Here is a 25,749-nt window from a genome sequence, read left to right as displayed (position 1 = left end):
CTTTATAGCCCCTTTATATTTGCTTTTGTCATAGAAGTGAATTTATTAGCTAAAAATAAAACATATCGATAGCTATTATGATGCAAAATACATCCTTTATAGGTTATCAGTACTCTGTTGAAACATGATATGCATTATACATGTATTTCATACTTGTAAGATGCACATTCACACAAAGCAGGGAAGGTAAGGGTTAGGTTTAGCGGTGGGGTTGGTGTAGGGTGTTTGTGGGACTCTGGATAAACACAATAAACGTGCTGCAGTAATTCACCTATACTGTATGGTAGTATTTAATTAGGGGTGCAAATAGCACCTAACACTATTTGCCTTATAAGTTGCACAGTCACATAGTGTAATGAGAACCTATAAAGGATGTATTTTGCACCTTACTAGCTATTGGTATATTTTGTTTTTACCTAATAAGTTAATTATTAGGAAAAAACAAATGTAAAGAGGCTATTGGGCAAGGGTAAAAAATCAACGAAAGACCTTATAATTCCAAAAAAGTCAGTAACTAGTCCCTTACAAATCTAATTATTTATAATTTCTGATCCCTAAAATAAAGTGTTGCCATATTTTTAGAATGGATTACACAGACACCTCAGAGAACTAAGAAATTATAACAAGAATAAGAAATTATAATTATAATTTTGTAACAAGTAGAATTGAGTACTGTTTCCTTTTCTATTGAATGCTCAGTCCTCGCAGATAACACGAGTTGTGCACATCGCATGTCTGCAGGCACAATCATTTATTTACATCTCTGTTGCTAATTTCTGTTATTTTATCATATACAGTAACGCTGTTGATAGTGGAGTGATTGATACCAATGATTTATTTGGAGATTGACAGTGATTCGCAAATAAAACCACGACCTGTAGAATGCCAGCCACATTGTGTGTCTGCTTAACTGTGCTGCAACTAATTGGGCAAGCTATCCCCATTAAAAAGTGTGTTACAACTGATCATCTGGATTAGTCAATGGGAGTAGTAGGATCTCTGACAATAAGGACATCCATCTCCCTAAACACATTATTTGCTTTTACCCCTCCAATCAAGACTAGTCAAGCTCATGTACACTCAATGAAAGTCAAGACTTTTACTGGAAAATACTTAAATTGCAGGATGTTTCTCACCAAAACCAATAGTATGCCTTCAGAAGACTTGGAATTTGATGCAGGAGGTGCATGGACCCCATTTATGAAAGTTTTGGGTCCTTTTTTAAGCTTTAAATTGAGGTAGTATCCACTGCCATTGTATTGCCAAGATGGCCCGCAATATTAATTACAAAATCTCCTTTTGTGTTCGGCATAAGAAAGAAAATAATACAGGTTTGAAACGACATGAATGATGGTGAGTGAATTATGACAGAAACTTAATTTTTGGGAGTAAATTCCTTTAAGAAAATAATTTTTTGGCAACAAGGTGTAAGGTTTGGCTTAATGGATACACAAAGTATTGTAGCACTGCTAAATAACTTGGCACATTATCTCAGCTATCTGAAGGGCTCTGACTGGTTACCTCTTCTAGCACGTCTGCTCTGGTTGGATGGTAAACCACGCGATATCTTTCCACATTGCCAGGAGCGTGAGTCCAGGACACATGGAAACTGTGTGCAGTCACATCAGAAATGACCAAGTCCTGAGGTGGGAATGCTGTCTCTTCAGGATAAGAATCTTCTGGCATGAGAAAATCATGAGGCTTCAGATCCTCCTGCCATACTACCTAGCATTACATTACATTAAATCATATGGAAGACACTTTAAATCTAAGCAGCTTAAAGTGCATTCAGTTTTTGTTTTATCACTACGACTGTTCCTTGGGAATCAAACCTATGGCAAACCATGGCATGGCTTATGGCATGCTCTACAAGAACAGCTGTAGTTCAATTGGCACACTCAACACATTGGATATCTTAGAAAAAGGGAAAGTTTCAGAGATTAACTGATTTAATTGAAACAGCAGGTCAAAGCACTCACGTTTGATTTCTTTGTCCTGCTGCTCCACTCTATCACACACAGTCCTGGTCAGACCATCCACTATAGTGCTCATGATACTGAAGTCAGCAACATTATAAACGTGTGTCTCATCCGGTTCAGAGGCGATGGCTTTCAACTCGTTCTCATCTGCGTTCTTTACACCTACGCACAACCACACATGTAAACACATTTCTGGAACAGCTTAAATAAATAGCTATGATTTACAGATTTAAAAATGTTTACAGTTTTTTTTTTATTCTTATCTGTGATAAAATTCATACATCTTATATTACCACTGAAATGCTGAACACCAACTTTGTGCCAGGGCTGTGGATGTTTATTTAACATTGGCTGGATACTGCATAAACTGAATGTCTGTGCACATGTGGGCTACAAGTTTAGTTGAACCTACTCTTTACAAAAATGTGTCTGTCAATTCATTAATTGATTTATTGTTTTAATAATCTATTTATGTTGAAATGGAAGAGTTGGACCAGAGAGTGATGAAAAAGCAGCCAGGCAACGCCCAATATATTTAGTAACTCCTTCAAGTATGAGAGTGAGCAAAGTTGTAATCTTGGCAAAGGATGGCTACTTTGAAGAAGCTAATACTGTATATAAGATAGCTTTTATTTGTTTTACTTTTTTAATTAAATTTTTTTGGTTACTACATAACTCTCATACTGTGTTATTTTAAAATTTTTGGTGGCTTTACTATTATTCTAAGATGTGGAAATTATTAGAAAATAAAGAATGAGTAAAGAACATTCTTCCATCCGAGTACTTTATGGAAGAACTATTTTATACAAAGATGCATGTGTACTCTAATACCAATGGCAAATAACTCGATTCCAGCTTCTCTCAGGATCTGAGCAGGCGGGATGACATCATCCTGGGATTTGCCATCAGTTATCAGGATTCCAATTTTGGGAACATCCATACGAGCCCCAGACTCAGGTTTGAAGCTGTTCTCCAGGATGTAGGTGAGAGCAAGACCTAGACAGACCAAAATATTAAAAGAGTGTCCCAGAAGTGTGGTCAACACGGTGTCACATTAAAAGGAATATATCACAAAGACCAAATTTCAATGTAGGATTTGTACAGTAATTAGCATTTGACTGGTATTTGTTACAGTTATTCACACTTTAATTTCTACTTAATCAGTTATCGATTCTTCAGGTCTATCGATAAATGATAGCATTTGGTGGGTTTCTAAAGAACAGCACCCATCCACGGCATACATAGGGTTGCCACACGTCCTGTAAAAGACAGGCTCGTCCTGTTTTTGAAGATCAAAATTAATGTCCCTTATCGAATCAATACAGCCAACAACTACAGAGAGAGTGTCCCTTACTCTACATTTCCAAAAGTGGCAAACCTAGGCATACACCACTGGACATTTAAAAAGTAATAATGGTATTCACAAGTTAAGTAACTTAACTTAGCTTATTTAATGTATTATTTTCATAAATTGCTCAACTTTTACATAACAGCCATTCAAAGTTGAAAATACAATTATACATAGATACATTTATATACATTTACGTTTATATACATTTATACATAGAAAATACATAGATAGCAAAATACTTTGCATAAATATAATGGCAAAAATAATGACAATAAGCATTGTTTTATTGTTCCCTATCTGTCAATCACTCGACGTTGTGTCGATGTAGTGACACTAGGGGTCACTCTTGGGAGCCCCAAACACCTCTCCTTTTTTGAAAAAAGGCCAATGAGAATTGGCGAGTGGAATTTGCATGCCACTCCCTCGGACATACGGGAATAAAAGGAGCTGGTATGCAACCACTCATTCAGGTTTTCTCTTCGGAGCCGAGCGGTTGTATTCAGTGCACTGAATTAAATTCCTTCCAAAGACGCACCTCAAAACTGCTGGATTTACGGCGTATTTCAGTGGCTTCTCCCCCTCTGCACCCGTGGAGTGCAGAGAACGCCCCTGGGCACTTTGGCAGAGTGAAAATAAGAGAGTATATTCTAAAAGAGTATATTTTCATTCACAAAAAGAGCGGCACACACACGGAACGTCTTTTTAAAGATGCCTTTCTGTTTGTGTGTTATTCCTGGTTGCGGTAGTTATCTCTCCGCTTCTGATGGCCACGATTGCTGTCTTACGTGTCTGGGCACTGCCCATGCGGAGACATCATTCATGGATGAGTCATGTCCTCATATCGAGAACATGACCATGGCAACGTTGTGGTTGCACCCCAGAGGCTCCCCACACCGGTCCTTCTACCTACGGGTTTGAGGCCATGTAGGTTAGCACTGGGGGCGATTTGGGGACATCAATGGGACCACCTCCGGCGGGTATCCCCCCACGGACCTCCCATTCCCCAGCACGCTCGCTTGCCCCAATCGGGCTCTCGCACGAGACCGCCAGCTCATCTCAGCGCAAATTCGACTTCTCGTTCATTGTTGGCAGTACTGCTCGCCCTTGCATAGGTTCCAGCCGTTGATCCAGGGCAAGCACGTGTTGGTCCGGACAGAAAACACAGCGACGGTAGCATACATCAACCGTCAGGGCGGTCTACGCTCCCGTTGCATATCACAACTCGCCCGCTGTCTCCTCCTCTGGAGTCAGCAGCGCCTAAAGTCGCTAAGAGCCACTCACATCCCGGGCGACCTCAACACGGTGGACGCGGACGCGCTGTCACGTCAGGTTACCCTCAGGTGAGAGTGGAGACTCCACCCTCAGGTGGTCCAGCTGATTTGGAGTCGATTCGGTTGAGCACAGGTAGACCTGTTTGCTTCCCGGGAATCCTGCACTGACCGCTTTGGTACGCCCTGACCGAGGCACCCTTCGGTATAGATGCGCTGTCACACATCTGGCCCCCTGGACTACGCAAATATGCATTTCCCCCAGTGAGCCTACTTGCACAGACCCTGTGCAAGGTCAGGGAGGATGAGGAGCAGGTCATCCTAGTAGCAACCTACTGGCCCACCCAGACATGGTTCTCGGATCTCACGCTCCTCGTGACAGCCCCCTCACCCTTCCCCTGAGGAAGGACCTTCTTTCTCAGGAACGGGGCACCATCTGGCACCCGCGACCAGACCTCTGGAATCTCCATGTCTGGCCCCTGGATGGGACGTGGAAGACCTAAGTGGCTTACCACCCGCTGTGGTAGACATGATCACTCAGGCTAGGGCTCCCTCTACGAGGCGCCTGTATGCCACGAAGTGGCGTCTGTTCGCTAAGTGGTGTTCTTCCCGACGCGAAGACCCCCAGAGATGCACAGTTAGTTTGGTTCTTTCCTTCCTGCAGGAGAAGCTGGAGGGGTAGCTGTCCCCCTCCACCTTGAAGGTGTATGTAGCCGCTATTTCAGCTCATCACGATGCAGTAGATGGTAAGTACTTGGGAAAGCACGACTTGATCATCAGGTTCCTGAGAGGTGCTAGGAGGTTGAATCCCTCCAGACCATGCCTCGTCCCCTCATGAGACCACTCTGTAGTCCTTCGGGGTCTACAAGGAGCTCCCTTTGAGCCCTTGGAGTCAGCTGAGCTTAAGGCACTCTCTTTAAAGACTGCCCTCCTGACTGCGCTCACTTCCATCAAAAGGTTAAGGGACCTGCAGGTGTTCTCTGTCAGCGAATCATGCCTGGAGTTCGGTCTGGGTTACTCTCACGTGATCCTGAGACCCTGACTGGACTATGTGCCCAAGGTTCCCACGACCCCTTTTAGGGATCAGGTGGTGAACCTGCAAGCACTGCCCCAGGTGGAGGCAGACCCAGCTTTGGCTTTGCTGTGTCCGGTGTGAGCTTTACGCATCTATTTGGATCGCAAGCAGAGCCTTAGAATCTCCAAGCAGCTCTTTGTCTGCTTTGGTGGACAGCGGAAAGGAAGTGCTGTCTCCAAACAGAGGATCACCCACTGGGTCATTGACGCCATCGCGATGGCATATCAGGCTCAGGACATGCCACCCCCTGCGGGGTTATGAGCCCACTCTTCCAGGAGCCTCCTGGGCCCTGGCCAGTTGCACCTCTTTGGCAGACATCTGCAGAGCAGTGGGCTGGGCAGCACCCAACACCTTTGCGAGGTTCTACAATCTCCGGGTTGAGCCGGTCTCGTCCCGTGTATTGGCAGGTAAGTTCCGGGACAGCTGGCCGGGTGTACCGTTTGCGCATAGCACCTTTCCCCTCCCTTGAGGTGAAGACATGCACTCTTGACAGACAGTGATCCCTGGATGACATTCCTCCTTAGCCCTCTGGCAGTTTGAGTTTGCGGAGAAACTCGCTGACCAGCCCAGTATGTGCGCTAATGAGCCCCTGTACTGAGGTAGGTGCTCCACATGTGCTGGTTCCCCGAAGGTGACCCCATGTGATATTTTCCGCAAAATCGTTTCCTTTTCGGCAAACTGCGTCTTCCTTGGGCAGAGGCCCCTCTGCCCCCGGTCGCCATGCTCTGTAGAAACTCCTCCCCTATGGGTAGGACCTACCATGGGACCTCTCCACATGACATACTTCCGACAAGACTCGGTAAGACCATGTGACGTATTCCACTCAAAATACCCCCCCCCCCCTTTTAGGGCGGGGTGTGGTCTCCACGGTGTCTCCCCTTGGGAGGGACACCCCCCAACGCAGACAATTATGGCTCCCAGTCAGTTAACAAATTCCACTCTTTTTGGGGAGAAAAGAGAGGGAAAGAGGCCTCAGCTGAGCTAGCCTGTCCCTATAGTTGGGCAGTCGACTTGTTCCTGATGGACCGTTCTACGCTCATAAGAGCACTGGGGTTACTGAGGTTACGTGAGGGCCTGGTGTGCTGGCTACGTGGCACACAGCAGTCTGCCCATCACACACCACCAGTTCACGTAACACAGTTCAGATAGTTGTGGTGTTTTGTATAGGGACCCCTAGTGTCACTACATCGACACAACGTCGAGTGAGTGACAGATAGGGAACGTCCTGGTTACTTTCGTAACCTCCGTTCCCTGATGGAGGGAACGAGACATTGTGTCCCTCTTGCCACAACGCTGAACTACCCGCTGAAATGGCCGGGACCTGGTCTCGGCTCCTCAGCACAAAACCTGAATGAGTGGTTGCATACCAGCTCCTTTTATACCCGTATGTCCGGGAGAGTGGCATGCAAATTCCACTCGCCAATTCTCATTGGCCTTTTTTAAAAAAAGCAGAGGTGTCTGGGGCTCCCAAGAGTGACCCCTAATGTCACTACATCGACACAACGTCTTGTTCCCTTCATCATGGAACGGAGGTTACAAAAGTAACCAGGACGTTTTCATCATTATTATTATAATTAAAATATTCATAATGCATGTTATGTTTTTAGTTGTTGTTGTTCAATGATTATTTATTATTGTGTCAAAAAGCAGAAATTAAAAAAAATTAAATATTGGTTATCGGACACTTAACCAGAAAAAAAATCAGTAGCCGTATTGGTCATAAAAATTATATTGGTCAGTGATAGAACTAGTTGTCAATACTTTCACAAGGCACTGTAGTGTATATCCACTTCTCTAATGGAAAAAGACAGGAAAAACAGCACATTACCTGTAAGAGTGTTGCCTCCCTTGTATGGCAGGTTTTTGACAGCATCTATCACTGCATCTTTTGTGCTGAAGCCATTCAAGTGCCATTCAATCCTCGGATCTCCACTGTACTGGGCCAGACCTGAAAACACAGAACATTCAGCATGCAGACATTAAGGAAGTTTCATTGTCTTCTAAATCAATTATTTAGTCTCTTATGCCACTTTTTTTTAGGTCAGAACAGTGATGAAATTATTACAAATGAATAAGAAAGAATTCAGGTTGCCTACCGATCCGGGTTTTGTCTATTCCCACATCAAACGCATTGACCAGGTTTTCCAGGAACATGCGAACCAGACGAAAATTTATTCTTCCAATACTCCAAGAGCCATCGACCAGGATGACAATATCTGCACTGGCGTGACTTGTGCAGACAAACTGCTCCACTGGATAATTATGAGGTGTACAGAGAAAGAGAAAGAGACAGAAAGAAAGAGAGTGAGTGAGACCTCTCACATATATGCCTATAGATCGAAATATTGTCCTTTGAAGAAACACAGCACTCCTCTTACAAATTACACAGCAGTCATTGAATGTAGGTATAGTTTTATTGAAACACTTTGTCATTGCACAAAGCATCATCACAGGACAGGGAAGAACATGTTAGATTTATGAGCTCAGTGGTAACAATCAACAAAAACAAACTTAATTCATCCAGTTTTAACAGCAATGCTGGAACTGATGGCATCCTAAACTCTAACAAATCACGTGTGTTTATGTGAGTGTGACAGTAACTCCTGGCAGTGATAAGTACCACTATGCAACACACACACAAACACACACACACACACACACACACACAGAGGGAGTGAAGTGATGAAGTGTCAGGACAGGCAGTAAATCTTAAGAATGCAGGACCACAGAGCTCAGCACTGTGTCACGGGAGTCTGTTTTGTTCCTCTCTCAATATTTATTTCCCAGCAGAACTGGCAGTCATGCCCCTATAGCACATCTTTATTCTCAGTCTTCTCCATAAGAGCATTAGTGTTCAGAGATTTGGCAGCATATGCATAGGGTTTAAATACAGAACAGGGACATCATCCAACCTCAACTTGTCATAGACATGAATGCAAACAGATCCACTGATGGCAGCATTGCGTTTCCAGCTAAAAAGAGCAGCATGAATGTCTGAAATAGTTTTTGCTGGTTTGAAGGTCTTGCAGGTGGACCAGCATAGTCATGTTGTTCACCAACAAAAAAATGCTGATTAACCAGCAGGGTGTGTCTGACTTTCTGGTTAAACCTTCGGTTTTGAAAAACATTTTTAACAACCATTCTATTTGGGTCAAAAAAGACAGAGTGCAGTAGATACAGCATCAATATACTGTATATCCCTTTTGATGATAAACATTAACATTGACATAGGCTTGTTTTATAGTGACATTTGATCTGGAATATGCCACCTACAGTATGTCCATGGTGGTACTATTCTGTTACAGTAGGTATACAGTAAACCCATCATTTTGAGTGAAAAAGCTGATAATTGGAATATTTACACATACAGAATCATGGTTTATCTTCTAAAAGACTTTTATTCCAGAACATAAATGTACGCCTGGCAGACGAACAATAGACAAAAAAATTAAATAGACTTTGTTACGGCCCTGGTGATTAATGTAAAATTTTGTTCACCAGATGGCATTGTCACATTTTCACTCTACAGGGTGGAGTCACACAGCAGCTGTAACGAGTCACCTGAAATGAGAGCTGGCTTGAGTGGGCTTATATAAAGACCCTTCTCCCCAGAGTTTTTTACCTCTCTTCGCCAGCACCTCCTGGATCTGCTTTTGGTGTTCTTGCTGAATTTACTATGTTATCCATGAGTGGCCTCCCCTTCATGTTACTCTGCCTTGAGCTGGGTGGTTTGTAACATCTTCCATTGAAAATCTAGGGTTTAGGATATCATTGAGAATTGGGGTTGGTCTGTTTTGATTTGGGCCAGTTAGCAACTGTGGTGAGCAGGGTGGAGCTGAGCGGCATCTGGGCAGAGCGAGGCTGGGAAGATAAGTGGTGAATGACTTCCACCTGCGCGCCACACCGGCCTCGCGTTCCAGCGAGGGGAGGTGGGAGTATTTAAGGAGAAGAGACAGCAGCAGACGAGAGAGAGTTGTACAAAGCTTGTCCGTGTGTTTGAGTGTTTTTATGATTTGGCGCAGCTGGCTGAAAAGCAGTGCGTGTTTTTGTATCTTTACACACTGAAAAGTGTCATTAAATGTCTATGTGTTTGTCAAGCTGGTCCCAGCTTCCTCCTTTTCCATCTTTAATTGTTACACTGGTGCCAAAACCCGGGAAGGAGGAAGGACACGCCATCAAGGAGTCCTTGCCGCTGACTAAGGATCGCGATGCCGAGGGAGTGCTGGATCCGGTGGCGCTGGAGTACTGCATCAACTGGCAACCGGAAGGGAAGGCTGAGGGGTCCAGTGCCATCGCCCAGCATCGCAGACGGAAGCACGACAGCGAGCTGAGGGCCAGTCGACATATGTCCGGGGCCGGTGAACCCGTCTCTCTCCTCTCTCTCCCCTCTCTGCTTTCTCTCCCTTTTGTTATTCCCGCCCCCCTCTTCCGTTTCTCCTCTCTTTTGCCCTGTTCCCCCTCCCAGGCACGCACAGGTCAGATCCAGAGACCGGTGTGACACGTCGATGCTCCCTCCCTAGGAATGGGGGGAAGGTCACAGGTCGGAGAAATGCCCGACCTGAGTTCAGAGATGGGGGTATGTGGTGAGCAGGGCACAGCCGAGCAGCGTCTGGGCAGAGCGAGGCCGGGAAGATAAGTGGTGAATGACTTCCACCTGTGCGCCACAGCAACCATCTAGCAATAATTTAGTAATACCCTAGCAACCACCTGGTAACACTCTAATAACCACCCAAATAACCCTGACCAACCATAAATATAAAGAAGTAGCTTAAAATGTAATACATTTTTTTAACTTATACGTTGATTAATTAATATGGAGAATCCAAAGGCATTTTGACCATATATAAAATTTTCATAATGTAAGTTTAAAAGAGAGGGATTTACAATTTTAACAGACAGATACCAAAAAAAAAAAAAGACACACATCTTGGTAGCCAAATTTATTGGCCACGTCTGTTGAATCAGTTTAGTTCCTTTGACCACAAGAAAACAATTTGGCTCCATCTTCTCAGGCAAAACACTCAATAAAACCCCATTCAATAGCTGCATGTTTTGTTTAATTAACTCCTGTGCTTCATAATTCCTCTCTATCTATTTATGTCAGCGAACAGTGGTGTAGTTCGATCCATGTAATATCAAAAAGAGTGGCTTGTCAAGATGCCGGTACCTTCAGCTTTTATCAGTGAGCCACTGAGAGCCTCTGTGTCAGTAATCAGCATGAGCTCCTCTATCAGAGAGCTTGAGGCTGATTGTATCCTGAGATCCAGAGGTGGGGATACATCAGACCTATCAGTGATCTGGCAACTTCAATTCATTAATCCCTACGAGCCCACTGGAGTTATCTACTAAGCAACAGACTTGACATTGCTGCCTTGAAAAACCTAGAAAGGTCATGCAATCGCAATACCATCCCATATAGATGCTTCCTGCAATGCAGCTGCTGTGGATTGCAGCCGTCGGGCTGCATGAGGTTTTGGCTGCTTGCGGGACATCCTCGAGGAGCTCAATCATACATATGCTGCAGGAAGAGAAGAAAAGAAAAGCAAATGAGATTAGCACAACACAGACAATGCAATCAACTCTTCTGCGTCCCATATGAATGCAAAATCAAAGGAGCAATGTTATGATAAATGCACTATTCTGCAAATATATTCAGAGCCTCATTTATTATGCCTTTTCTGACTCTAATGCCATCGCTTGCATGTGTCTCAGTGTTATTATTGTTAACGAAAACTAAAATGAAAACAAAATGGAAAAGATTTTCTTGAACTGAAGCAAAAATAAAAACATATATAATCGGAAATACTGAAACTAAACTAAAACACATTTTATATTCCAAACTGGACTCCAAAATGAACTTCAGTAAAACAAAAATTTCCAAAAACAAATTTTAGCTTCAGACACACTGTTTATTATAAAATTTGAAAACATAAACCTACCTTCATTAAGAATGAAAATGCCACTCGATAGTGATAACAAGATGGCCCTAAGGAATTTTATTTTATGCTGTTGAACATATTTGAATATCAGTTAATTCGTTAACTTTGGCATCCCTACAGTACTAAAAATAAAATAAAATCTGAATATACAGTACTAAAACACTAAAACTAAAAAAGCAAAAAGCACTGAATTTAAACTAAACAAAAAATCAGAGAGTGAAAACTAATGAAAAACAACTAAACTGGAAGGAAAAATCTAATAATAAACAGAAATAAAAACTATATAAAAACTCAAAACTATAAAACCCTGATATGCCCCAGTGTCTCCAGACACTATGAAATAATCACTAAGGGTGAAACTGGGCAGGCAGGCGCCATCATGAATACTGTTCACATTAAATGCATGTTAAGATGAACTACTGGATGGACACATTTCCTGTTCGTTGGCAGAACCCTCAAGTCACAGATTTGTCTGTTATCTTCAGTCTCTTGCCACTGAGATTTTTAGACTAGTAATGTGAGGGAAGGAGAATTATTGCTTTTTGTTTGAGGCCTTGAATAATGAGAGTTTTTAGTATGCATGTCTTTTATATAGAATATAGGAATTCTTTAATAAGCACGGAGCTTCTCTAAACAGCATTAAAAAAAATATATAAAAGTAAATATAGCAGAAAAGATTAAGTACTTTCTACAATGAAAAATTTAAAGCGTGAACTTGAAATTAAGTAAATTCTACATTTGTTCTCAATTCAAACATATAAAAAGTAATGCTCAAGCTTATAAGTAAATATTATTCATGATTGTTTGTTATCTTTACAATGTACCATCATGTCTTCATCAGTCTTACAACAGAAAACCTTGTCAAATGTATAAACTAATTTGAGTAAATTTAACTGGTAAATAAAATAAGTACTTTTTACTTAACCTTTAGAAGCTGGTGTACTCAGCATGCACATGGCTTGAATAATATGGTTTCACTGTTTGCAAGTTCATTCACAGCATTTTTATTGTTGATGTTGTTGTTATGTTTGGTAACGTATTTTTTTGTGAAGTCTGAAGTTTATTTTCTACTCAGAATTATCCGCTCATAATCAAAACAAAAGTATCTATTGATTGTTATCTTCACTGTGCTTTGTGCACCAAATGTTGAGGTCTGCGTACACAGGTCTAGATCTTGTTTCTATCGCAATTAAAGCAAGGTGATGTTGTCAAACAGACTACATAGCATGCATTAAGCTTTCCTGTGGAATGCTTAAGTGTGTCATGGCACATTAAAAAACCTTGAAATGCTAGTAAACTTCTAAAAGCATGGCTTAATACAGTGCTACATTGCTAAAGTAAAGTGTACAAACGGGGGCCTGGGTAGCTCAGTGGTAAAAGACGCTGGCTACCACCCCTGGAGTTCTCTAGTTCACTAATTCGAATCCCAGGGCGTGCTGAGTGACTCCAGCCAGGTCTCCTAAGCAACCAAATTGGCCCGGTTGCTAGGGAGGGTAGAGTCACATGGGGTAACCTCCTCGTGGTCACTATAATGTGGTTCGTTCTCGGTGGGGCGCATGGTGAGTTGAGCGTGGATGCCGCAGTGGATGGTGCTATGTCTCCGTGGCAACACGCTCAACAAGCTACGTGATAAGATGCGCGGGTTGGCGGTTTCAGACGCAGAGGCAACTGGGATTCATCCTCCGCCACCCAGATTGAGGCGAATCACTACACGACCACAAGCACTTAAAAAGCGCATTGGGAATTAGGCATTCCAAAATTGGGTGAAAAAGGAAAAAAAAAGAGTAAAGTGTACAAAAAAAAGAGTAAAATTTACTTGAAGCAAAGTATTGCAAAGTAAACTTTACTTTAGACTTTCTAATTAAAACCACCAATAATTGTGTGTAGCCTTTACTTGAAAATATGGTCTGTTAAATTTACTAGCAATTTCTGCATGGAAATTGTTTCCTAGATTTTTTGTTTTGTTTTGTTAACCCCACTCCAAATTTTCAGTGTATGAAACAGCATCTAATTTCTCTTAACTTGACAAAAGTTACATACAAATACAAATTCATGTCGCAGTACATCAGCAAAAGCAGGTACAGAAAGTTAAATCTATTGTAAATCCAAACTGAAGAAGGGGAGAGTGAAGGCAAATACAACATTTTTACTGCTACTTTAACTACTGCCTGCAATTTATTTTTTATTTTTGGTATAAGCCCCACTGTCTATTATAGGTCTACTTCTATTCTAATGTTTTCCATGCTTATATTTAGCAATTATCAAATTTTAAGACACTTTTTATTATTATTATTATTATTATTATTTAATTACAAACTATTATCGGCATAACAATTTAAGTGAAAAGTTTAAAACAATAACATGGATTTCAGAATTTCTTTGTATTTGATCCTTCTTAGTATTTTCCCCACTTGACAACAAAATAATATTAACACATTGTACATTAAATAAGAGCAATATCAAAGCATAACATAATTTCTGTAATACTTATTAATAATAGTGAATAATTTTCAACTTTATACTAATTCTTGAAGTTGTACAGTATGTTTTTTTTGTTGTTTTTTTTTTAAGAAAAAAGTGGAACTTTTACTTTTTTTTTAGAATGTTTATAAGTTTTTACTAGAAAACAAGACAAAAATAATTTTTGCAGTGAATAAGTGTGGTCACTTTAGCTTGTTTGTGGCAAAATAATTTTTGTGTGTTACAATAGCCCTCTGTTACAATTGTCCACAGTCTTCCCTATAGTATTACAGTAAATACAGTATACTGTATCTATTGGAACATATAGAAATATTTGTTCTTCTTTCACACAGAAGAATTTGTGTCCAATTCATGTATGAGGGGGTTTTCTGAGAACAACTCTGCAACTGTATCTGAGCTGGCATATCAACATGAGAGAGAGAAACAAAAAGAGAAAAGGGCTTTTATAACTGAACTGGGCAGTGAGCTAAAATCAAACTTATAACCAGAATAAGAGTCTATCTGGAACTCTCAGAGGTGTGTTTACACACCATTCAGTTCCCCCTTAAGGTTAACAACTCTAACCAAATGATTTCCCCTCCATTCTCACTTTCTCTAAAGAATGCAGACGGGTTATTGAAAAAGAGGGAAAATGAGAGGGTCTGATCTTTCTAGCCTCTGTAGGGCATTTTAATACTACTGCAGCACTATTCCTCTCTCATATACTCCAGCTCTCTCCCAGACTGTCTGCCATGCCAAATATGCTATGGGTTGTGACATAAGCAAAGCTCTGGGAGCAACACAGCCAAGTGCCAAACAATGCACAGCCCAAAGAATGGGTGCCTTTGTTCCAAGCGCACAAAGTTAATTAGTCCACTTTATCCCAATAAACCGAAAGGACAGATAGCATGCCACAGTCTGGACTCTTCAGGAACTTTCATGCAAGTGTAAAAAGCATTCTTATTCTGACCTACCCACCATCTCTTCAGAGTTGGCAGGATAACCTGAAACAGGTCTTAAAGACAATTTAGAATGGCATTCACACTTTAATGGCAAAAGTGGCAAGAAATAAAAGAAGGTGAATCAGAATTTAAAAACAGAGGCCTTTTCTTTTCAAGAAAACATCACAAGAGGCCATAGATTAATCTACAGTGTAGAATGGACATGTGGGAGCTGTGAAAAGCATTTCTGATGTTGACATGTGGGAGTGGTGATGCAGCCCACATTTAGATTCCTCCAGGCAAACTGGCTGGAAACAGCAATGATTACTATTCTCGTTCTCATCCAACTCCTGTTATATTTTCATTCTCATTCAGCGCTAAACAGGTCAGGCAGCCCCAGACCAGATACGCTTGGTCTGCACACTAAACAGCCTGTTACTCCTGAAACATCATACTTAGTTTCTCGTTTACTTATTGTTTAACTGCAGCAGGCACGAGAGGGTGGCTCTAGGGACTTGAGCCCCTGCCCCTTTGTTGAGGTACCTAACCCCCCCCCCCCCCCAGGGTTTCCAGGGTGTTCAAATGCACCCAAAATGAGCTCACAATTCACTCCATTCTATATACTGTGCTATGCTGATGTGAGTCACATCAAAGAGAACTTTATGGTTCCATGACAGGTAAGATGTCACCTTAGAAGGCAGCTGCATATCTATTAGGGTTGGGTGATATGGCTACAAAATTATATTTATATTTTTCAGCCTATTGACAATATTCAGAATATCTCAATAATTATGGAGTTGCGAGTTCGAATCCAGGGTGTGCTGAGTGACTCCAGCCAGGTCTCCTAAGCAACCAAATTGGCCCAGTTGCTAGGGAGGGTAGAGTCACATGGGGTAACCTCCTCGTGGTCGCGATTAAGGGTTCTCGCTCTCAATATGTTATGCGTGGATCACGGAGAGTAGCATGAGCCTCCACATTCTGTGAGTTTCCGTGGTGTCATGCACAATGAGTCATGTGACAAGATGCGCAGATTGACTGTCTCAGAAGCGGAGGCAACTGAGACTTGTCCTCCACCAACCAGATTGAGGTGAGTAACCGTGCCACCACGAGGACCTACTAAGTAGTGGGAATTGGGCATTCCAAATTGGGAGAAAAGGGGATAAAAAATTAAAAATTATGTATTTGCACTGAAAACTTTAAAATGTATTATTTTTTAATCATAGGAAACATCATTTCATCCAAACAGCCATTGTAGCGAAGTAGATTAAAATGTTTAATGCATGAAATAAAAGTCTAATAAAAAAGGCATGTTTCCTCTAAATAAACACAGATAAAGACATTTGATTATTTACATTTATATGCAACAATATACAACAATACATAGTAATAAAAAGCATTATTTTTTATTATTATAGCATTTTATTAGTATAGTGCTTTTCACAACACACATCATTTCAGAAAATCTTTACAGAAAATTATGCAGTAACAGAAAATGATGCTGTGATGTCCTCATTTTACAGTTTAAATAAATATTGTGATTGAATATCATGCCTTAAAAATGATTGTCTTTAGGCCCAAAGTGAGCAAGCTAAAGGCGACTGTGGCAAGGAACACAAAACTCCATAAGATGTTAGTTTGTGGAGAGAAATAACCTTGGGAGAAACCAGGCTCAGCTGGGGGAGCCAGTTCCCCCTGGCTATATAGCATGAATAAAATGCCATTATTAGTTATCTATGTGTAGTTTTGTTTTATGTAAGTAAAGTGAGTAGATATTGGTGGGCTTTATACTCGTTTAATACATTAGTAACATATATCTGTTTTATATATTCACCATCACCTGGAACTTTTATTTTGGCAGGAAAAAATGACATTGCAGTGTGCATTTGACAGTTTACATTGTTCCTCATTAAAAATCTGGTGAAACTCTCTCATCTCCTTTTCTGTTATACAGTGTCATGTATCTACATTTGTATTCTAACTTAGCCGTAGCAGTTACAAATGTTTAGAATTGACAAATGCGTGAATCTGAAAGCACTTTGCCTTCACAATGCACGTAAACCACTACGCTGAAAACAGCGTATCACGAGCCCTGTGTCTGCACTCAGAACAGCACGTAAGTTGTTCATTTTGAAGCGCACACAAATCATGTATTAATTTAATCGCAGCCTTCTGCAGTTTAATAATCACATATGACCATATTGTGATAGTGATGTTATTTTGATTAATTGTGCAGCCCTGAAGGATTGGGAAATTTGTCATAGTGGCCAGATAAAATATCACAATCTTCATGATATTCACATTATTGCTTCATTTCATGTTGGCAGCAAAATTATCATACTTTTATGGTGAATATTCGATATATTGCCCAGCCCTACTATATAGCCAGTAGGCAGCTCACAAGGTTTTAGAACAGAGCACTGTATCAGATCCAGCTAAGAACTGATGCTGGGTCTACTAACCAGACCTAATTGCATGCTCAGTTTTTATACCAATCAGAGTCAACATAAAATTACTACTGACCAATCACAGACTTGATGTTGAGTTCACTCTCATGTTAAAGCCATCAGATGGCCCTAAGCCTCCCTCTGAAAATCGCCGAATAACGCTGTCAAATCTAATGACTCGTCCATGCCACGTTCAAAGGATTCAATGCTTCAAAGTAAAGGATTTCCAATCATTAATATGGTTTGCAGTCTACTGCTTTTTTACAAGCTCATTTTTTCTCTTTGTCGCTCGTGTCTTTTTTTCAAATGACCATTTCTCCCAGACAAGATGATTTATTGCTGGGGCCTCCATTTATCTGGGAATGAAATTGAGTGTGTTGTAATATGGTCCGATATTTATTTAATATTTGTATTATTTTATTATTTTGAAGCAGCATTCTTACTGAAACACTGGTTTTGACTGTGTCTGGGCTGGAGGGATTGTTTTACACTCTGTATGGGGTTTGCGTGGGAAGAGGCGCACACCACAAAGGCCTCTGGACACTTTGAACAAGTCACCACTGATTTCCAAACCGTCTTTCAGCAACACACCATATACAGCATCTGCTAACAGGGCTCTCACACAAGGAGAAGTGTTGTTTTACTGAGAAATAAATAAGTCGAGACACACAGAGACACATTAGCACTTTTTGGACTGCAATTATTTTACATGGGGACGTGAGGTAATTACAGCATTTACAGGGGGTAGTCAGTGATTTTACTGCTGTCTGAATCCGAAATGTCTGTGTTTTTCTCCCACCTCCTGCAAGAAATTTCCCGGCCAATTACCTACTGTTTTTGATAAACACCAAGGTAGTGTGGTAATTTAATTACCGTCCAAATCCACATCTCTGAGTTTATAATCCAAAAGCCATTTTGGAAATCCTTTTTGACCACTTCTAAGTGCTGTATTCTTGCACTGCACGTGGTAACAGCTCTGGCGGTAATGGACAGTTGTGAAAGTTGGAAGATTTTGTAACAGAATTTTTTTAATTCACAATAATAAAATTACGTCGCCGCTCCACCACAGTGAGTGAGAACTCTTTATGTAGAAGGGAAAGAAAAACGAGAGCCAGATTACATAAATGTTTGAAATGGTCCATTATTATGGCAGGAATGTAATAAAATTGTAATATATCACATTTTAATGTAGAAACATTTACTAAATAAATTTATACATAGGGCTTGCATGACTACTCGTTTATACAGGTCGAGTAGTCCCAGAGAAGTTGCCGGGTTAATGTCTATCTTATTTCAAAGGTTTAATTTCCAACTCCACTTTTTATACACTGACAGATAATTCCAAATGATGTCCATCATTTTGATAGATAAAACATAAGAAAACCATTTTTTCTTCAAATTTCATTTTAACTATCTTTACTGTCCTTGATATGTGCGCTTAGGAGAGAGCACACAAGTGGCACAACTGAGGTGACGAAACAAGCAAATGACGAAACATGCATACCCCCATTGACAGATTTATTTGGCTGCATTGATAAACAGTCTTGTCCCTACAGTTTCTTGATTAGTTTAATTGCTCATTGCAAGAATTTTGGCTTGCTCCATGGACTGTGTGTGAAAATGTACACTGTAAATATCTGCAGCGCTTTGCAGCGCAGTTTCCTTATGCTTTAAAATTTTTATTTTCACTTTTGCGTAATTCCAAACATATTTAAATGCAAATACAGAGGACACAGTTAGTGAAGAGAGAACATTTTCCATATAACAAGCTCAAGTGCAATCATGTGATCAACAAAAAGTCTCACTCGTCCCCCATAATTTAATTGTCATCTGAACGCATGAGTTTTATCACAGAGGAGCCATGCAAATTTACTTTTACAGATACATTAATATGTTATTATCCACATGTTATCATAGGTCATTATAACCCTTAATTTTAAACAAATTTTAAACAAACTACTCCATCTCAATCCACCAAGGGGTCACTGGCCAGATGAAGGTAGAAAACCCAAGTTTTAGTTTATTCCAAACATTCATAACATGCAATGAATGTCTCTTGGATATTACACCAAGACGTCCAATCAATAATTCAGACATTTCAGTTCCATTTCTTTATTGAATGACATCCATCACTTTATTTTTAATTATTATAAACCAAAAGCATCAAGTGGCTCTATACTATAATGAAATGTAAGTATCCTAGCAAGGTTTTTAATTCACTCACTGGTTAATAGGACAAAGTAAATCATCAGTATATATGCCCTAGCCCTATGCATGAAAAAGCTGTTCTCAGCGCTTTTGATCTGCCAAGAGCCTAAAAGACAACTCATAACCATTCAGTTCTGAAATCTGGGGGCTAAATGGCTTAATATCGTATTACGTCATCATATGGCAGTCATCCAATGCAGATATCAATTTGACTAGCACTTCTGCAGCAGCTATTATGAGCGATTCTCATAAGGATTAATTATCACCCATTTTCATTAAGCTATAGGTCACACAGGGTGTAGTCTATAAGTGGCAATGGCTTTGTGAGAGATGTCACACTTTAGCATTTACTGTTTTCGTCAGAGACACTTGAAATGAGAGCATGGGGAATTTTTGGTGAGAGAGAGTGAGAGACAGTCCCCCAGTGAACTCAAATGTCCTTTGTCATAATAAGTGAACTTTTCATGTTCAGACTCATGCTGGATAAGGGCATTATTGCAATTAACATCAGTGTGGCCCGAACTCTGACCTTCTTCTCATGTGCGGGTGGTGAAGGGCAGGACAGAGAATGCTGATCCCATAAATGCTGCTATTACCCGACGGCTCAGACTCTGTGCTTCATGAATCGCCAGTCAAACCAACCTACCCCACACTTGCACTCTGTCTGTGTGTATTCTGCCCTATAAAGCCAAAATTGAGTAAGTGCACCAGCACTGAAACTGAGAAAAATTGTTTACGTAAATGTTTCTTGATTGTCCAGCCAACTGGTCTTACTCTGCTTTCCCTGAATCTGAGAATAGTTGAGCCAAACCCATCTGTCACAGGACAGATCATAGTCTAAGACAATTAGACATGTCATAATTCAATTTTGACAAAATGTGAAGTTGCACATACGTGTGCACATTTATTTTTATTTGTTTTGCATTTTGATTTTTAATTTCAGTATAGTTTCAGTTAGTTTAAATTGGTCATAAATATCTTGTTTATTTTTCGAAAAATACTTGTTTTGTTGCAGTATTAGCTTTAGTTGTAACAAATTACAATAAGGTTCCATTTATTAATCATGGTTAATGTTAATTTCAGCATATACTAATACATTTTTTAAATCAAAGGTTGTATTTCTTTACATTAGTTAATGCACTATGAAGTTACATGAACTAAAAATGAACAACTGTATTTTTATTAACTAAATTTACCTAAGATTAATATATGTTAATTATTATTCAAATTATTGTTCATAGTTTGTTCTTGATGCCTAATACATTAACTAATATTAATGAATTAAACCTTAGTTTTCATCACTTACACAGCACCACTAATTGATCCATCTGCCTGTGACACTTGATACTGTATCAGAAAATGCAAAAAGAAAAACTGTGCTTTGTTGTTCTACATGTCAATCTGCGACTTCTTGTATAACTGGCTGGTTGTTTTAGGCAGAATACACTGATAAAGGCATGCTTAGGAGATTAATTAAATCAGAACATTCAACACTGACTAAAAATAAAAAGATGAAGTAAGTTTCTCTGCAATTTTTCTCATTTCTATTAAAGATTTTTGATAACAAAAATCTATTTTCTCTGCAGTTTTCCATCCTCGTAATAGTTTCCGTTAATGATAATCACCTTCATGCACATCATGAAAAACAGCCCTTGAAAAAAATTACTACAGGCGTTATTAAATCCTTAAGGAGGGCATGGCCTAAATAAATGATAATGCTGGAGATCACTATGGCGATAAATATAAATGCCTGAGCATACTCCTCCCAAAGCTCTGACAGATGTTATAAAAGTATCAGTGTGCCCTCCTGTTGTGCTTACCCTCAGGCTCTGAGTGCAGGTTTTTTATATGGGTGAGGTGTCAGAGGAGATCTCCTTATTGAGTCATCCGTTAGCCCACCACAGCCTTTCACAGCTATTTTTTTTTTTTTTTGGGTAGCCCCCATTTGCCCAAATTCACTAAAGTGTTGCGAAACTTCTGCACATAATATTTCAGCGTGAAAACCTGTGTCATAGTCACAAACCACCCGCAATCTAGTTTAACCAGGTGCTAAATGCACTAAAATAGGACTGCACTTCAGTCATTTTCATTCTTTTTTGGTGCAAACACACCTCCTATCTATGTAAATTAGGCACATTATAGATTGCACCTTATTAACAAACAATGTGCTATTGCCTGCTGCAATTAGAATTGTGTCCACGGAAAGCGTGAGAATTGGGTGATAAAACAATACAGACAGCATGTGAAAATAGTGGCCACAATTCATTCTTAATCTCTAAAAAAGTAATGAGAATTTGTGCTTTTTGATGGGTAACAAATGTCAGCTTTAATCAGACCACAACAATATCAACACATCTTACTCTTATTATGCTACATTAATTCAGAAAGAAGCAATTCTTAACTTATGTTTTCATTCAAGATTCAAAACTGTAATGACCCTGAATTGCAGCCAAACTCTCATCCTATTAATTCACAGAGAGGGACCATCACATCATCCTCCCAGATGCTTAATGGAGCTTCTGCAGAGGACAAGCTCCTCGCATTTATTCACAGCAATGCCCTGCTATATTATTATGGATTCTCCCCAGTGGGTGGCACTGGAACAGAGATTTTATTATCTTACCAGAGTTGTATGTTTAAAAAAGCCATCACACACCTGGGCTGAGACTTTAATTAGCGCGCAGCAGACGTCTTGTAGGTTACATGCAAGGTGAGAGGTGAATGTGAACAGTGAAGAAACGGAAGAAGAGAGAAAAGAGATGTTCAGCAGGGTTGTCAGAAGAATTGAATTGAGAGTGCCTTCAATTCCTGAATTTGAATTGAGGTAGCAAACAGAATGCAGAATTTGATTTTAGGGAAGTAGGATTAAAATTGTATAATATTCATATAACTTTTGCAACTGTAGTTTTTATAATACATTCTTAAATTCTTAAATTCTAAATTTCTCCCAACCCTGACAGTTATTAAATGGAGGGGTGAGACAGGCAAAAAGAGAGAAAAGAAGGCTTTTTATAACAGTGGGTGGATACAGAAGGTGTGTTGTCTGGCTCCAAGCTAACCTTCACAACTAGATAACACCAGACATGGAGAGATCACCTGCTCAAAGGCAGAAGGAGAGGGTATCCAGACATCACCACAGACACTATGCAAGTGCTGACATGATTATCTGGACATAAGGGTGGATACATTATAAGAGAAAGAGATATGATAACCATCTAAAGCTAAACTTACATTATCACATCAGTCATAAGAAAGACACTATCATGTACCATTCACAATTTACATCACATCTCTACTCTACACCTTCTCACTGTGTGTTTTCAAAGAGAAAACAACAGAAATGTCAAAATTCATAAATAGCAACTCTTTGTCGGAAAATTGCTCATTGAAGTTGTGCAGCTGAGACCTCGGCGCACACATAGATTCAATATACTGCTCTCCAGGCTTCATACTAACGCTTGGTGATTACACCAGTGCCTCTCTGGCCCTGAGCTGCCCTCTCTCTTAATTACAGGAAGGGATATTAAATCAGGCATGAACCAGGGTGTCCCTCTGTCTCATGCATGGAGGATGTAATTTAACTCTACTTCCTGACGAAGCACCCAACACAAAAGGTTATGTCTACGCAAGTAATAAACAAAACACAGGTCATAGAAACCAAAATGCACAGTGGGATCGGACGTTGACCAGTCTTTAATGTTCCAAGCTGAATGAGAAGTATTTCTATTGCAGACAAGGGACCAGATTAGAAGGAAAACAAATCTCCAACAGCTTCTTTTTAATCCAAGCCTCATGTCCCCAGACAGCCATAACAGAAACAGCACTATTGAAATGAAGTCAACAGCGCTTTATCCCTTACTCATGCTGATTCTGTTTAATACTTATAACAGCTCTTTTGTTGACTTTTGTGGTTTAGTAGCTGTAATGATTCAATCAGGCCATAATACACAACTGGCCCATCCAGCATTTGTTTTCTTTGTGTTGGTAAAAGGCCAGACGGGGGCCTTTTACCAACACTGTGGTGCTGTGTGATTTTAAGAGGCTGTAATGGCCTTTAAGTTTCACATCTGGCATCGCAAAGATCAGTGGTCTCCATTCTAACAATATGGCTGAGCTGATTACATCGGCTACCACAAATTAATCAAAAAACAGATTCCACATGCTTAATCACATGAGATTAAGAGGGAATGTCTGCACCGCTGGCCCTAGACCAGACTAGAATTTTAAAGACTTTGCCAACAGGGCCAAGTCTACAGGGAAATGATGTTCGTAGCACACAGTCAGGAGTGTAAAGTAACAAATTACAAATACTCTTGTTACTGTAATTAAGTAGCTGTTCCCAGGAATTTTACTTTTTTAAGTAGTTTTAAAATGGGATACTTTACCTGAGTACATTTTAAGGGCTGTAACTGCACTTTTACTGTGCTATTTTCCCACCTTCTGTGTTCGCTACTCCCTGTGCTGGGAGTATTTATTTTTATCCATCAACGTGATTGCTACAGAGAGTCTTGTGACTCCCATCAAATCAAATCATATGTATAAAACTTGAACGGCAGCAGTAGACCAGTTGAGTGGGGCCAAACTGCTATTTATCATGGATGTGTAGGAACACTTATGTGAGAATGTTATTTGTAGACTACAGCTCAGCATTCAACACCATAGTGCCCTCCAAGCTTGATGAGAAACTCCGGGCTCTGGGCTTAAACAGCTCGCTGTGCAGCTGGATCCTGGACTTCCTGTCAAGCAGACGCCAGGTGGTTAGTATAGGCAGCAACATCTCCTCATCACTGACCCTCAACACTGGAGCCCCACAGGGCTGTGTTCTCAGCCCACTCTTGTATTCCTTGTATACACATGACTGTGTGGCAACACATAGCTCCAATGCCATCATTAAGTTTGCTGATGACACAACGGTGGTAGGTCTGATCACTGACAATGACGAAGCAGCCTACAGAGAGGAGGTGCACACCCTGACACACTGGTGTCAGGAGCACAACCTCTCCCTCAACATCAGTAAGACAAAGGAGCTTGTGGTGGACTTCAGAAGAAAAGACAGAGAACACAGCCCCATCACCATCAATGGAGCACCAGTGGAGAGAGTCAGCAGCTTCAAGTTCCTGGGTGTCCACATCACTGAGGAACTCACATGGTCCATCCACACTGAAGTCGTTGTGAAGAAGGCTCATCAGTGCCTCTTCTTCCTGAGACACGGTTCTACACCTGCACTGTAGAGGGCATCCTGACTGGCTGCATCTCCACCTTGTACGGCAATAGCACCACCCACAACCGCAAAGCACTGCAAAGGGTGGTGCGAACTGCCAGACACATCATTGGAGGTGAGCTTCCCTCCCTCCAGGACATATATACCAGGCGGTGTGTGAAAAAAGCTCGGAGGATCATCAGAGACTCCAGCCACCCGAGCCATGGGCTGTTCTCACTGCTACCATCAGGCAGGTGGTATCGCAGCATCAGGACCCACACCAGCCGACTTCATGATAGCTTCTTCCCCCAAGCAATCAGACTTTTGAACTCTTGATCTCCCATGACAAAATACATCAGCACTGCACTTTATTACTCTTACTCTACAGGGGCAGTGGTGGCTCAGCGGTTAAGGCTCTGGGTTACTGATCAGAAGGTCGGGGTTCAAGCCCCAGCACCGCCAAGATGCCACTGTTGGGCCCTTGAGCAAGGCCCTTGACCCTATCTGCTCCAGGGCGCCGTATCATGGCTGACCCTGCACTCTGACCCCACCCGGACTGTCATAAATTATATTATTATTAAATGATATTCTCTCTTAACAACTTACTATCAACCGAAAGCCTGAATGTCAATACAGCACAATACAACCTACTGTACATTCTATATATACTATATATACTATCTATATTGTGTGTATTGTATACTGTACAGTGTATGTTATTATTTGTATATTCTGTTGTGTGTAATTATGTGTATATTAGACTTTAAATTGTGTTGTGTTAATCTGATGTTTATTGTAAATTGTTATATGTCTCATCACTGTCACGACTGCTATGTTGCTCGGAACTGCACCCAAGAATTTCACACAACATTGCACTTGTGTAT

At 40.7% G+C, this 25,749-nt stretch overlaps 1 protein-coding gene across 2 annotated transcripts in view; it reads right to left on the bottom strand.

Annotated features, from left to right (window-relative positions):
- Positions 1–25,749, bottom strand: part of LOC127453428 (collagen alpha-1(XIV) chain-like) — a 194,505-nt gene that overhangs the window by 140,395 nt on the left and 28,361 nt on the right. The window contains exons 6-10 of one of the 2 annotated variants that reach the window (XM_051719753.1): positions 7,770–7,925; positions 7,502–7,621; positions 2,811–2,975; positions 1,980–2,141; positions 1,522–1,679 (exon numbers count right to left, since the gene is read on the bottom strand). In XM_051719753.1, coding sequence (XP_051575713.1) covers positions 1,522–1,679; positions 1,980–2,141; positions 2,811–2,975; positions 7,502–7,621; positions 7,770–7,925 — 761 coding nt within the window. Of the gene's footprint in view, positions 1–1,521; positions 1,680–1,979; positions 2,142–2,810; positions 2,976–7,501; positions 7,622–7,769; positions 7,926–25,749 lie in introns of those variants that run through there. The other variant, XM_051719752.1, reaches the window with a different exon arrangement.

Source organism: Myxocyprinus asiaticus, chromosome 15, assembly GCF_019703515.2.
Source record: "Myxocyprinus asiaticus isolate MX2 ecotype Aquarium Trade chromosome 15, UBuf_Myxa_2, whole genome shotgun sequence".
In the NCBI taxonomy this organism is placed as follows: Eukaryota; Metazoa; Chordata; class Actinopteri; order Cypriniformes; family Catostomidae; genus Myxocyprinus; species Myxocyprinus asiaticus.
The sequence above is the reverse complement of the archived record's forward strand: the minus strand, read 5'-3'. Positions and strand labels throughout refer to the sequence as shown.